Below are 15,257 nucleotides of genomic sequence, written 5' to 3'. Positions count from 1 at the left end.
GAGGCCTTCTGCAGGGTGGGCCTCGGGCGCTGCTCTGGCTGGGAAGGGGTCTCTCCGCATGCGGGGCTGGACGCTTCGGGCGCCTTCCGCGCGCTTGGGACTACATTTCCCAGCAACTCTAGCGTAGAGGGTGAACGGCAGAGGATTCTGGGAGTTGCAGTCCAAAAAATAATAATAATCTGGAGGGCGCTCTCTTTTGCCTGGGTTTCTTAGCCAGGGGTGGCTTGCAAAACCCGTGGCTGCCTTCGCTTTAAAGATTGATTTGGATTAAGTTGAAGGTTAACTGCAGCACTACAGGCTACTTCAGCTAAATGCTAGCTGTAGTTCAGCAGTTCAAATCTCACCACCAGCTCAAGGTGGACTCAACCTTCCATCCTTCCGAGGTGGGTAAAATGAGGACCCAGATTGTTGGGGGCAATATGCTGACTCTGTAAACCACTTAGAGGGGGCTGTAAAAGCACCATGAAGGGGTATATTAGTCTAAATGCTATTGCTATAAGGTTGGCCGTTGGTTGTTTTGCTGCGACTTACTTGTATTGGGAGGAGAACTCCCATCTAACTTGGTTTGTTTGCCAATGCAAAATATTTGGAAAAACTCCCCAAGCATCCTCTGAGCCAGAGGGGGCCTTGTGTGCTATTTGCACTCTGGGATCAGAACAAGTGGATCGTGACGTGCGAGTCCTGAAAAAGCCTTCTGAGATGTTGGTGATAAAATCAGTCCACTCAATACCAACATGGGTAGGACACATGCACCTCTCGGCGTGCACAAAAGGTGTTTTCTGGAGCACGGAGCTGTGGTTGCTGCTTTTGTGCCTTCGACTCTGGCTGGGTCTGATGATGTCTGTCCATCGTGTTTGAGAAGGACCTTGACATCTAATGGGTTGTGAGCTGTATGTGATGTGTCCGCAGGTGGCTGGTAAGGCCTATACAGGCACGAAATGTTCTGCCACATGTTGGGTAGACATATGTGGGCACCGTTGTCGCAGCATTTGCAGCTCTGCCTTTCAAAATTCTCACTTCTCTTCTGCTATGAATGTTCTGGCCTCAGGTGTCTGGCAGCCTTGGTGGATCAGCATGGGCCATGTTGGCCGATCTTGTGCCAGCACATATGTGGCTGCAACATGTGTGGGATAAGAATTGTATCTTTTAACTTTTCCAAGGACTTATGATGCACTCCAGTTTGTTTGGTGGCTGGTCTTTTGTGTGTGTGTGTGTGTGTCAGTCTTATCCTTAGCTAAGCAACCCACTTTTTAATATGTGGAGTTGTGCTTATTTTTTTCTCTTATTTTATTTTTGAAAAGGCGAGGGGGGAAATAGACCAGACGATATAGTACATACTGTACATCCTTGACATGACCACAATTAGCAACAGCATTTAGACTTATATACCACTTCATGCTGCTTTACAGCCCTCTCTAAGCGGTTTACAGAATCAGCCTCTTGCCCCCAACAATCTGGATCCTCATTCAACTGACCTTGGAAGGCTGAGTCAACCTTGAGCCTACTGAGATTCGATCTGCCAAACGTCTGGCAGCCGTTGGTCAGCAAAAGTAGCTTGCAGAACTGCACTCTAACCGCTGCGCCACCGAGGCCAAAATTTCTATTGCTAAGCAAGACCAGGTTGAGTTTTTCCCTGTGTTTTATGAACCTTTGCCACAGTTAATCAGTGAATCATTGTTAATAACATGTTTGTTTAGTGGATCTGGCTTCCCCACTGACTTGGCTTGTCAGAAGGTTGCAAAAGGTGAACCTAATAGGACCCTGGGATACTGCAACCATCATAAATGTGAGTCGGTTGTCTGAAATTTTAATCACATGACCATCGGGATGCTTCTACAGTTGTAGGTGTGTGCTGTTTCAACTTTGAACAGTCACTAAATGAATTGTAACTCAAGAGCTACCTGTATATACACAGTTAGAATTTAAAGGGTTAAATAAGGTCCAGCAGGGAAGTGTTTTTAATAGGAAAGTGAACACAAGAACAAGGGGACACAATCTGAAGTTAGTTGGGGGAAAGATCAAAAGCAACATGAGAAAATATTATTTTACTGAAAGAGTAGTAGATCCTTGGAACAAACTTCCAGCAGATGTGGTAGATAAATCCACAGTAACTGAATTTAAACATGCCTGGGATAAACATATATCCATCCTAAGATAAAATACAGAAAATAGTATAAGGGCAGACTAGATGGACCATGAGGTCTTTTTCTGCCGTCAGACTTCTATGTTTCTATGTTTCTATGTTTCTGCTTGGACTTTTATGTAGGTGGAGAGGATTTGAAAAGTTTTTGGAAACTTCAGATCGTGCAGAATGCAGCTGCGAGAGCAATCATGAGCTTTCCCAAATATGCCCATGTTACACCAACACTCCGCAGTCTGCATTGGTTGCCGATCAATTTCCGGTCACAATTCAAAGTGTTGGTTATGACCTATAAAGCCCTTCATGGCATCGGATCAGAATATCTCCGGGACCGCCTTCTGCCGCACGAATCCCAGCGACCGGTTAGGTCCCACAGAGTGGGCCTTCTCTGGGTCCCGTCGACTAAACAATGTCGTCTGGCGGGTCCCAGGGGAAGAGCCTTCTCTGTGGCGGCCCCGACTCTCTGGAACCAGCTCCCCCCCGGAGATTAGAACTGCCCCCACCCTCCTTGCCTTCCGTAAACTCCTTAAAACTCACCTCTGCCGTCGGGCATGGGGGAATTGAGGCATTCCCCCCTCCCCCGGGCCTATACAATTTATGTACGGTATGTCTGTGTGTATGTCTGGTTTAATAATGGGGTTTTTTAATTTTTTAAATTTATTAGATTTGTTGTGAATTGTTTTATTATATGTTGTGAGCCGCCCCGAGTCTACGGAGAGGGGCGGCATACAAATCTAATAAATAAATAAATAAATTTAAATATTCATGCTTCGGTAGCACTCAAACCTGAATCACTCACTAACACTGCTTGAAGGGCATTCGCAGGTTGCCTCCCCAACGCCTGTTTACATTCATGAACCAACAACCTACCAAAGTTCTTGGAACAGCCGTATTGAGCTTTCTGGCCTCCGTGCTTTGTGGAGGCGTGCACTGATTGTGCCCACATGCTTCATGAAATTTATTGCATGCATTGTTACAGCCTTAAATCTCCTGTCTTTCAACACCTGAAAATGTGCAGAAACATAGCTAGTTTTTTAAGTCATTGGGGATAGGTTCAGAGGGAGCCAAAGATAGTTATGGAGCCTCAGATTGCCCAATCCTGTTTTAAATGAAGAAAGCAACCTAGAATATATTTATGATCTATCTAAAATTGCACATCAGAAGATGTTAGGTAGCCAGAAAGAACAGCTGATAAAAGTTGACATGTGGGCAGATTTGGTCAACTATCATCAATTGTACAATGAACTTTTAACTTTCCTACGGCCCTCTGGAACCAACTCCCCCCAGAGATTAGAATTGCCCCCACCCTCCTTGCCTTTCGTAAGCTGCTTACAACCCACCTCTGCCATCAGGCATGGGGGAATTGAGATACTCTTTCCCCCTAGGCCTTTACAATTTTATGCATGGTATGTCTGTATACAGTAATGGGTTTTTAACTGTTTTTAGTATTGGATTATTATTATATGCTGTTTTATTATTGCTGTTAGCTGCCCCGAGTCTCCGGAGAGGGGCGGCATACAAATCCAATAAATAATAATAATAATAATAATAATAATAATAATAATAATAATAATAATAGAGTTCTCTGGAACACAGTGGTTTTCAAAAAAACATGTTTGAAAACAGCCATATTCTACATTAAGGAAGTGTATCTACTGTAGTATCTGGGTAGGAATGTCTTACGACAGTGGTGAATTAACACCCCAAATGAAGCAATATAAAAGGAGAAATCAAATCAAATCACAATGCTAGAGAGCAGGAGTTTCTTGCTGAGCCATCTTAAGGGAGATAGAAAGGTGCCTGATTTGGGATCCTCTAGTTTAGCATTGCCTGGAATACGGGCCAGTGATGGTCCATGAGTTCTAAAAAGCCCTTGCCTGGATGTCTGGATGTGCCAAGACTGCTTCAGGGACCTTCTGATTCAGAATGGATTCTACATCCCTGTGCTAAGGTACCTCTTTTCTAATGGTGAGACTTGGAGTTGGCAGTGCTACTCAACGAAGCATCTATAATTGGATGCCAACTCTGTTGTTTTGCAAAGAAAATTAGCTGGAATGGAAGCAGTATTCCAAAAGGTTAGCCATGAAATAGGCTTAGCTGCTATGGGCTTTGTTGGAAAGGCAAGATAATTTTTTTAAATGCTCTTCAGCAGTGTTTCCCAACCTTGGCAACTTGAAGATATTTGGACTTCAATTCCCAGAACTCCCCAGCCAGCGAATGCTGGCTGGGGAATTCTGGGAGTTGAAGTCCAGATATCTTCAAGTTGCCAAGGTTGGGAAACACTGCTCTTCAGGAATAAAAGTTCAGTAAGTTGAAAAAAAAATGTTTGAAATTATTAGTGCCAGATTTGTGTTTGAAATTATAAGTCTTCTAGGCATATTTAGACAAAAAAATAAAAAAGAAGACAGATACCTTATCACACAAATATTAACTGCAGCCAGAATAACATATGCCCAACAGTGGAAACAAGATACCATACCCACAACCCTAAATATCATTGCTAAAATTATGGAATGCGCTGAACTCTCCAAAATGACGATGGAGCTGTGAAACAAAAAAGAATCAGATTTCTATAAGGCCTGGGAAAAATGGTACCAATGGATATCTAGAATATGAAACAACCGAAAAGCTGTTTGAGTTTAATTCTACTGATATATCCGCATAATCACGGGGGGAAAAAATTATATCTTAACTTTAACTCTTACATCTTTTACTATTCTCATTTCCTCTCATTTCATTTCTTTTACTATTCTATTTTCACCGCTTAATAACAATGACAGGTCATTAAACTCAATGTCTGCTCTTGATGCAGACAATCCCTTTCCCACCCCACCTCCTCCTTAGACTTATTAAGTAATATATGGTATAGATAATAAATATGGTCACTGGAATGTAAATCAAGAATGAAACATGAATAGAACTATTGTAATAATATTATTTGATATATAATAATAATATATATATTAAGGAATATAATGGACCTCTGTAACCTTCTGTAATTTTTTACCTTATAAACATAGAAGTCTGACGGCAGAAAAAGACCTCATGGTCCATCTAGTCTGCCCTTATACTATTTTCTGTATTTTATCTTAGGATGGATATATGTTTATCCCAGGCATGTTTAAATTCAGTTACTGTGGATTTATCTACCACGTCTGCTGGAAGTTTGTTCCAAGGATCTACTACTCTTTCAGTAAAATAATATTTTCTCATGTTGCTTTTGATCTTTCCCCCAACTAACTTGAGATTGTGTCCCCTTGTCCTTGTGTTCACTTTCCTATTAAAGACACTTCCCTCCTGGACTTTATTTAACCCTTTAATATATTTAAATGTTTCGATCATGTCCCCCCTTTTCCTTCTGTCCTCCAGACTATACAGATGGAGTTCATGAAGTCTTTCCTGCTTAAGACCTTCCACCATTCTTGTAGCCCGTCTTTGGACCCGTTCAATTTTGTCAATATCTTTTTGTAGGTGAGGTCTCCAGAACTGAACACAGTCTTCCAAATGTGGTCTCACCAGCGCTCTATATAAGGGGATCACAATCTCCCTCTTCCTGCTTGTTATACCTCTAGCTATGCAGCCAAACATCCTACTTGCTTTTCCTAGAATATTAAGATATCTATCGTTTTAAAAATTGCATCTCTTGCAGAATCACAAAATATTTTTTCTTCTTACATTTGATACACTCAGGATGCTGGATGGTCTACTGAATTGGATTTCTTTCCCTTGTTTTACAGCTCAGTTTATCAGCTGCTGGAACATTTCCCAAGCATGTGAAAATCGTTGAGGTCGGACCACGGGATGGCTTGCAGAATGAAAAGGCAAGTGACCTCTGCTAAGTTGTGGCTGGGTTGTGGCTGAAATCTGAAATAAGCGGGTTTGGTGGCTTTACGCTTGTGACATGAATGTTTTGACATCAGTGCTATTTTTATTTTTCTCCTAGGTAAAATGTTGGCATAGCTTAACAATTCAATCCTCAATCTATGTTCCCAGAATTCCTATAGTTTAATTACTTTGAAATATGTTGGAATGTACCAGTAAATAAATGTTAACCAAAAATACCTATTTGGGAGAGTGGGCTTGGATTTATGACCACATGATTTGCTTAATGCCAACCCTAAAAATGGTCAAAAATCAGTGTCCTGACTTATGACTGCAATGACTTGTGACTGAAATTCCAGCTCCAGTTGTGCTTGTAAATTGACCACCAGTTATAAGCAATTAAAATACAGTAATACCTCGTCTTACAAACTTAATTGGTTCCGGGAGGAAGTTCGTAAGGCGAAAAGTTCGTAAGACGAAACAATGTTTCCCATAGGAAACAATGTAAAATCAATTAATGCGTGCAAGCAAAAAAAAATAAATGCAAAAACGGCGCTCCGCTGGGCGCTGCCACATGGCTGTCACCTTTTGAAACAGCCGGGCGCTTCTCAGCGTTCTCCCGAATGCCAAACCCGGAAGTTCGGCAAATGTTTGGGTTCGGGAGGCTGCCGAGAAGCAGAGGGCGGAGCTTTGACGTCACGGAGACGTCCTTCCTGGAGTCCACGTTTTGGCCGGCCAGGAAGGACGTCTTCGTGACATCAAAGCTCTGCCCATGGAATTCCCTATTGGGATTCCCCACCTCCGTTTGAGCCTCCCGACCAGCCGACAGCTCCGCGGCTCTTCTGGCAAGGTGACAACTGGGCAGCAGGGCTTCTCGGTGGCCTCCCGAACGCTGAACCCGAACTTTTGCCAAACTTCCGGGTTCGGCGTTTGGGCAGGGGGTTCGTAAGGCAAAAAAAGTTTGTAAGAGACAAAATTTTTCCAAACCCCGTGTTCGTATCTCGAAAAGTTCGTATGACGAGGGGTTTGTATCACAATTAGATTAGATTAGATTAGATTAGATTAGATTTCTTTATTGGCCAAGTGTGATTGGACAAACAAGAAATTTTGTCATTGGTGCATATGCTCTCAATGTACATAAAAGAAAATATACATTTGCCAAGAATCATGAGGTACAACACTTAATGATTGTCGTAGAGTAGAAATAAGCAATCAGGAAACAATATTAATATAAATCATAAGGATACAAGCAACAAGTTACAGTCATAAGTGGGAGGAGATGGGTGATCGGAATGATGAGAAGATTAATAGTAATACTGTACAGTAGTAATAGTAATAGTAGCAGCCCTATTTTGACAGTGGTAAAGGAATTATTTGTTTAGAAGAGAGATGGCATTTGAGAAAAATGTTCCTGTGTCTAGTGGTCTTGGTGTGCAGTGCTCTATAGTGTCATTTTGAGGATAGGGGTTGAAAAAATTTAAGTCCAGGATGTGAGGGGTCAGTAAATATTTTCACATCCCTCTTTTTGACTCGTGCAGTATACAGGTCCTCAATTGAAGGCAGGTTGGCAGCCATTGTTTTTTCTGCAGTTCTGATTCTCCTCTGAAGTCTGTGTCTCTTTTGTTGGGTTGCAGAACCAAACCAGACGGTTATAGAGGTGTAGATGGCACACAATGATTCCTCTGTAGAACTGTATCATAGTCATGTGTAAATGAGCTTACACATGACTACGCCTGATTTTACAATCCTCTTGTTTATTAATCAAACCTGGCTTTGATTTTGTAAGCCAACTGGGAAGTAAATGATAATTACATGACCTGGGACACTGCAGCCTTTGTAAACACATGCCAGTTGCCAAGCACCCAAATTACAATCTCAGGGATGCTGCAATGGTTATAAATACAAGGACCAGTCACGAGTCCCTAATTTCAGCACTCTTCTAACTTTGCACAGTTGCTAAATGATGTGGTCATATTTCGAGGGGTTACCTGTATGCAGAATCACAAGTAGGGAGTGTGTTTTCAATGGGTAAACATTTGAGTCAGCCTCAAAGTCCGGCTAGCATTGGCAAACTTGAGAAAAGGAAGTGGTCACAAATATGACTGACATCATCACAAAGTCAACAAAATTAAATCCAGGAAATGTGTTTCTGTTTATTAAAATAGGAATGTTGTTTCTGTGTGCCAAAAATCACGGTTAGGGAAAGATACAAAGGAGCAAAAAATAGAAAATGTTATAGAATGTAGTAATTCCGCCACCAACTAAGTATCGAGTTGGAAATAAAATGATGGAATTCATTCATTCATTCATTCATTCATTCATTCATTCATTCATTCATTCATTTATTCATTAGATTTGTATGCCGTCCCTCTCCGCAGACTCGGAGCGGCTCACAACAAAAACAGTACAAATCCAATACCTAAAAACACTTTAAAACCCTTAATATAAAAACAATCATACATCTCATACAGACCATACACAAAGCGGAAGCAGCCCGGGAGAATCAATTTCCCCATGCCTGGCGATAGAGGTGTTTGCGAAAGGCAAGGAGGGTGGGGGCAATCCTAATCTCCGGGGGGAGTTGATTCTAGAGGGTCGGGGCCGCCACAGAGAAGGCTCTTCCCCTGGGTCCCGCCAGATGACATTGTTTCGTCGACAGGACCCGGAGAAGGCCAACTCTGTGGGACCTAACCGGCTGCTGGGATTCGTGCGGTAGGAGGCGGTCCCGGAGATATTCTGGTCTGATGCCATGAAGGGCTTTATAGGTCATAACCAACACTTTGAATTGTGACCGGAAACCGATCGGCAACCAATGCAGACTGTGGAGTGTTGGTGTAACATGGGCATACCTAGGGAAGCCCATGATTGCTCTCGCAGCTGCATTCTGCACGATCTGAAGTTTCCGAACACTCTTCAAAGGTAGCCCCATGTAGAGAGCATTACAGTAGTCGAGCCTCGAGGTGATGAGGGCATGAGTGACTGTGAGCAGTGACTCCCCGTCCAGATAGGGCCGCAACTGGTGCACCAGGCGAACCTGGGCAAACGCCCCCCTCGCCACAGCTGAATTGCTGTTAACAGGGAATTCTCTCTCTCTTTCTTTCCAGAATATTGTTCCCACCCAGGTGAAAATTGACTTAATCAACATGCTGTCAGAGACGGGCCTCTCCGTTATAGAAGCCACCAGTTTTGTCTCTCCAAAATGGGTCCCACAGGTCAGTATGGAAAAGGACATAAAGGAGTCGGGCACACAAGCTACCATTACTTTGCTCCCTTGCAAGACCTAGTTCAGCTTTATTCAGCATACCTTAATTAAAGCAAATTTTAGCTTAGTCTTTGGTATGAATGAATGTTTCAGCTCGGTTTCTTTCATAATGAGAGGCACAATTTATGTTTTTCCAACTAATCGCAGTATGAGCTGGGGTGGCGCAGCAGGTAGAGTGCTGTACTGCAGGCCACTGAAGCTGACTTGTAGATCTGAAGGTCAGCGGTTCAAATCTCACCACCGGCTCAAGGTTGACTCAGCCTTCCATCCTTCCGAGGTGGGTAAAATGAGGACCCGGATTGTCGGGGCAATAGGCTGGCTCTGTTAAAAAGTGCTATTGCCAACATGTTGTAAGCCGCCCTGAGTCTAAGGAGAAGGGCGGCATAAAAATCAAATGAATGAATGAATGAATGAATGAATGAATGCTGAATCAAAGAGCTGGAGGTGTCCTACCCCAGGGGTATCCAACCTTAGCAACTTTAAGACTTGTGGACTTCAACTCCCAGAATTCAGAGGATTGAAGTTCACAAGTCTTAAAGTTGGCAGGGTTGGGCATTCCCTGTTCTACATTTACAAAGGGTGGCTAGTCATATCAATTTAGTACAACATGTGCAGGTGTCAAGGTTCCAGGTAAATCAGAGTCCAAGTCAAGGCATTCCTCAAAGGTCCAATTTATATCCGGAGCCACCCTGGCACCTACACTGAGCTTCCCACCCAGTTGAAAGTTCACATGTCTTGCCTCCCACCCACAAACTTGTCATGTTGCCCACTCAGGTTGTGCCTGTGTGGCAGCTCCTTCCACTTCCGCCCAGGGGAATGAGCATAGGATGTCCTTGAACCACTCGAAAGAATGCTTTGTGGCTGCAACTGTCCCCTCATGAAATCACCCCTCCTGTTCTGCTGGCGTGTGCCAACCGCCCTTAATTACAGGTTAATTAGTCCAAGCAGACACACACACATGATAGAAGGCAAATAAATGTTCTTTATCAACAGAAGAGAAGAAAAAAAACCCTTTTAAACTTCAAAGGGATTTCTTGTAACAACAAGGCACAGTTGAAATACAATACAAGAACGAAGTCCAATTATTAACTCAGTAACTGTGAAATTGGGTCACAGCTACTGTTGTCCTAACAGTGATAAACACAATGAAGTGTAATCCAAAGTCATCCAGGAATCCAAACAGAGTCTTGAATACAATCAGGAAACAACAATTCACCTTGACGAACTACGATCAGATAATCTTCCACAAGGGCCATGCCAGCACACTGCTATTTTTATCAGCAACGCTAATTACTGGAGCCTCATCCAAACACAGATGGCCTCTCCTATCTCCTGTAATATTTCTTAAGTTGTTCTCTCCTATGCATAACTCTACACATGCGTGGGTCAGTCATACATTCCTGATCTGAATCCAGCAAAGATAAAGATGATTGATCTCCTCCTGAGTTGTCTGCCAAAACCCCCTCTTCCATATCACCCACACTTCCTTCATCAGAGGAGACTTCGTTGGGAGATTCTATCGGGAGCAAAACAGGCCTGTGACATGTGGATGTTTCCCCCACATCCACCTCCACATTCCTTGGGGCAGGAGCTGGGCCAGAGCTAACCACAACACCTCCCAAGTTCCCATAAGGATCAGGCCTTCTACAGATAGTGTGGCAAGCCGTTGATTTATCACCAACTTCTGCACCGGCTTGACAGGCGGCCTCCCCTCAGGAAAAAAAACGCATCCAGTAGTGGAGAGAAAGAGATCACAAGGGATTAACCACCCCTGCCTCCCCTCCCTTCTGAGGAATTTAAACCTGCTGTTTGTTTTTCTCTTTGGTATCTAGATGGCTGACCACACAGAAGTTATGCAAGGCATCAGGAAGCACCCTGGGATCAGCTATCCTGTTCTGACACCCAACCTCAAGGGGTTTGAAGCAGCGGTAAGAGAAATCGGCAGTCGAAAAGCTCCTAGGTCCTTGCACTAGTAGGGAAGCTACTAATGAGTGGAGCTATAAGGCCTGTTCTTCTCTCACAGTGCTCTTTGATAGGTACAAGAAGGCCTCAAGTAATGACCATAACGAAGCCTTCTCTGTGGCAGCCCCAGCCCTCTGGAATCAACTCCCCCCCCAGAGATTAGAACTGCCCCCACACTCCTTGTCTTTCGTAAATTACTCAAGACCCATCTATACCGCCAGGCATGGGGGAGTTGAGACACCTTTCCCCCAGGCTTTTTTTATATTTATGTTTGGGTATGTATATGTTGTTTGCTTTTTTAAATATGATAGGGTTTTATGTGCTTTTTAATATTAGATTTGTTTTCGCTGGAATATTGTTTTTATTATTGTTGTGAGCCACCCCGAGTCTTCGGAGAGGGGCGGCATACAAATCTAATAAATTGAATTGAATTGAACTCCCATTACGGTCGTAAGTTCTGGCAGTATTGCCATCTTTTTTTCCCCCTGACGTTAAGCAAATCCATGGTTTGCTACAGGCCAGATTTACTGAAAATCGGAAGTAAAAGTTCCGTTTTTAACAAAAATCTGTCTTAAATCGAGGTCACAGGATCACAGGCCCTGCTGATAGCTGTAAAGGTGGCCTGGTTGCCAAGCACCCAAAGTGCATTTATGTGACCATGGGGCACCCCTCACGCAACCACACACCCCACTCCGACTGTTAGGACTTTGAATTCAGGTCGCAAGTACCTCCCAGTCCAGTCCACCAGAAGTTCAAATGGTCAGCAAGCAACCAGTCATAGAATAGAATAGAATGAGTGTTGGTCATGACCTTTAAAGCCTTACATGGCATTGGACCAGATTACCTCCGGAACCGCCTGCTACCGAACGAATCCCAGCGACCGATAAGGTCCCACAGAGTTGGCCTTCTTCGGGTCCCGTTGACTAAACAATGTCGTTTGGCGGGCCCCAGGGGAAGAGCCTTCTCTGTGGTGGCCCCGGCCCTCTGGAACCAACTCCCCCCGGAGATTAGAATTGCCCCCACCCTCCCTGTCTTTCGTAAACTACTCAAGACTCATTTATACCGCCAGGCATGGGGGAGTTGAGATGTTCCTTCCCCCTAGGCCATTACACGTTATGCATGGTATGTTTGGTTTCATAATAAGGGTTTTTAGTTGTTTTATTATTGGATTGTCACATGCTGTTTTTATCATTGTTGTTAGCCGCCCCGAGTCTACGGAGAGGGGCGGCATACAAATCCAATAAATTATTATTATTATTATTAATTCTTTATTGGCCAAGTGTGATTGGACACACGAGGAATTTGTCTTGGTGCAGATGCTCTCAGTGTACATAAAATAGAAATACATAAAGGAAAATACATGCCGAGGAATACCTATCCATCTTCTCAATCAGAATTTTAAAATAGCAGAACCATCTCTTAAGCCAGGAAGATCTCTAGCCGAGGCCGAACGGAAGAGCTACAGCTGGCTCTCCCGTTCGTTGCTTTGGCACTGCCTTTCTGGTTTCTTACCCAGAGTAAGAAACTGGGGTAGAACCAGGGTGGCGCAATGGTTACAGTGCAGCACTGCAGGCTACTTCAGCTAACTGCTAGCTGTAGTTCAACAGTTCAAATCTCACAATGTTGATTCAGCCTTCCATCCTTCCGAGGTGGGTAAAATGAGGACCTAGATTGTTGGCTCTAAACCGCTTAGAGAGGGCTGTAAAAGCACTGTGTGAAGCAGTGTATAAGTCTAAATGCTAGTATCTGCTTCCCTGTGTCTTGGAGGAAGTGGTTGTCTGGAAGAGCTGATGTCCCAGCAAGTTGGCTTGCTGATCTTGGCCAGTTAGACTCCCAGCCTAACTCACTCACTCATTCAATGAGTTAATTTTTTAGGTTAATCTTCTCTTTCTAATAGTTTTTAATATTGTAGTACTAATTGGATTATATTACTGTTCTTTTTTATACATGCTGTGAGCCGTCCCGAGTCCTCGGATAGGGGCGGCATACAAATCCAATAAAATAAAATAAAAAATAAAATAAAATAAAATAAAATAAAATAAAATAAATAAAATAAAATATAAAATAAAATATAAAATAAAATAAATCCATCCATCCATGCATGCATTCATTCATTCATTCATTCATTCATTCATTCATTCATTGCATAAATGTATAGGCCACCCTTCTCCTAATGGACTCAGGGCAGCATACAGGATAAAACAAAGATACAAAATTTAAAACCACAAGCCTTAGCTGATTCAGCCCAAGAGAATCTGCTGCGATTCTTGCCAATAGGTATTGCAACAATGAAGGATTAATTGGGGGAAAGATCAGAAGCAATGTAATAAAATATTATTTCACTGAAAGAGTAGTAGATCCTTGGAACAAACGTCCAGCAGACGTGGTTGGTAAATCCACAGTAACTGAATGTAAACATGCCTGGAATAAACGTAGATCCATCCTAAGCTAAAATACAGGAAATAGTATAAGGGCAGCCTAGATGGACCATGAGGTCTTTTTCTTCCGTCCATCTTCTATGTTTGTAAGGAATAACTCTGATCAGCTCATGCGGTTGTTCTGATTCCTTGTGCCTGATACTTATCAAAGCAATAAATGTGGGATAAAAAAAATCTAATGAGTCAAATAATAGATAAACTTGTAATTGAGGGAAGGAACCAGGCGGGGGTTCCTCTTTGCCGGCACTACTGGAACGCAACCGGTGCAGGCGCATACAGTGGGCAGGCCCGTGCATTTTGGTGCAAGATTTGATGCACCAGAAGCCAAATTTTGCACGAGGACACACGCGAGAGCAAGATTTTGGGGATTTCTGCTGATATTTTTGCTTCCACAATGGGCAAAATCTCGCACACAAGAGCGCCCTCGTGTGAGATTTTGCTTCTAGTGCATGCGCAGAAGCCAAATATTCCGCGTTGGGCGCAGAGATGCAGGCAAGTCTCCATTTCCGCTAACGCAGGGGTAGGCAAAGTTGGCTCTTCTATGACATGTGGACTTCAACTCCCAGCATTCCTGAGCCAATCAAACTAGTTCAGGAATTCTGGGAGTTGAAGTCCACATATCATAGAAGGGCCAACTTTGCCTAGCTCTGCGCTAACGGATCTCCAATCCCACCCGTACCACTACTGGAAGGAACAAGTGCTAAGCTTTTCTGAATAGAGAAACGCATAATATCTAAATTCTTTTTTTTAATATATCATTGGCAGGTGGCAGCCGGAGCGAAGGAGGTGTCAATCTTTGGCGCAGCATCCGAGCGCTTCACGGAGAAGAACATCAACTGTTCCATAGAGGAGAGTCTGCAAAGATTTAGCGATGTGCTGCGGGCATCAAAAGAAGCCAGTATTCCAGTCCGAGGGTAAATATTAGCCCTGCATGCTGATTTGGGTGATGGACAAGCATCCTTATGCGTAGCCGGTTGAGAAGGAGGAAGGAAGGCTGAGGCAAGGAAGAAAGAAAGAGGAGCCTGTATCCAGTAACCTTTCCAGAGAACACAAAAATGTTCTCATTCCCCAATCTGGCACTCTTTAATTGCGTTCAGCCTGCAGCTCCCAAATTGAAAGTTCTGTTTAGCAGCTAGTCCTCATGATAATAAGAAAGTCTCCTCCTCCTCTGTGGATTTTTTTTTTTTTTAACTTACACAAAGAGTGCTGGTGAGACCCCATTTGGAGTACTGTGTTCAGTTCTGGAGACCTCACCTACAAAAAGATATTGACAAAATTGAAGGGGTCCAAAGACGGGCTACAAGAATGGTGGAAGGTCTTAAGCATAAAACGTATCAGGAAAGACCTCATGAACTCAATCTGTATAGTCTGGAGGACAGAAGGAAAAGGGGGGACATGATCGAAACATTTAAATATGTTAAAGGGTTAAATAAGGTCCAGGAGGGAAGTGTTTTTAATAGGAAAGTGAACACAAGAACAAGGGGACACAATCTGAAGTCAGTTGGGGGAAAGATCAAAAGCAACATGAGAAAATATTATTTCACTGAAAGAGTAGTAGATCCTTGGAACAAACTTCCAGCAGACGTGGTTGGTAAATCCACAGTAACTGAATTTAAACATGCCTGGGATAAAC

General features: G+C 43.2%; 1 protein-coding gene across 2 annotated transcripts in view; it reads left to right on the top strand.

Moving 5' to 3' along the window:
• HMGCL (3-hydroxy-3-methylglutaryl-CoA lyase) overlaps positions 1-15,257 on the top strand; it is a 32,779-nt gene that overhangs the window by 5,553 nt on the left and 11,969 nt on the right. For both annotated transcript variants that reach the window (XM_070764810.1, XM_070764809.1), the window contains exons 2-5: positions 5,878-5,961; positions 9,067-9,174; positions 11,057-11,152; positions 14,390-14,538. In XM_070764810.1, coding sequence (XP_070620911.1) covers positions 5,878-5,961; positions 9,067-9,174; positions 11,057-11,152; positions 14,390-14,538 — 437 coding nt within the window. The remainder of the gene's footprint in view (positions 1-5,877; positions 5,962-9,066; positions 9,175-11,056; positions 11,153-14,389; positions 14,539-15,257) is intronic.

This window comes from Erythrolamprus reginae, chromosome 11, assembly GCF_031021105.1.
Source record: "Erythrolamprus reginae isolate rEryReg1 chromosome 11, rEryReg1.hap1, whole genome shotgun sequence".
NCBI lineage: Eukaryota > Metazoa > Chordata > Lepidosauria > Squamata > Dipsadidae > Erythrolamprus > Erythrolamprus reginae.
This window is presented reverse-complemented; position numbering and strand designations above follow the sequence as displayed.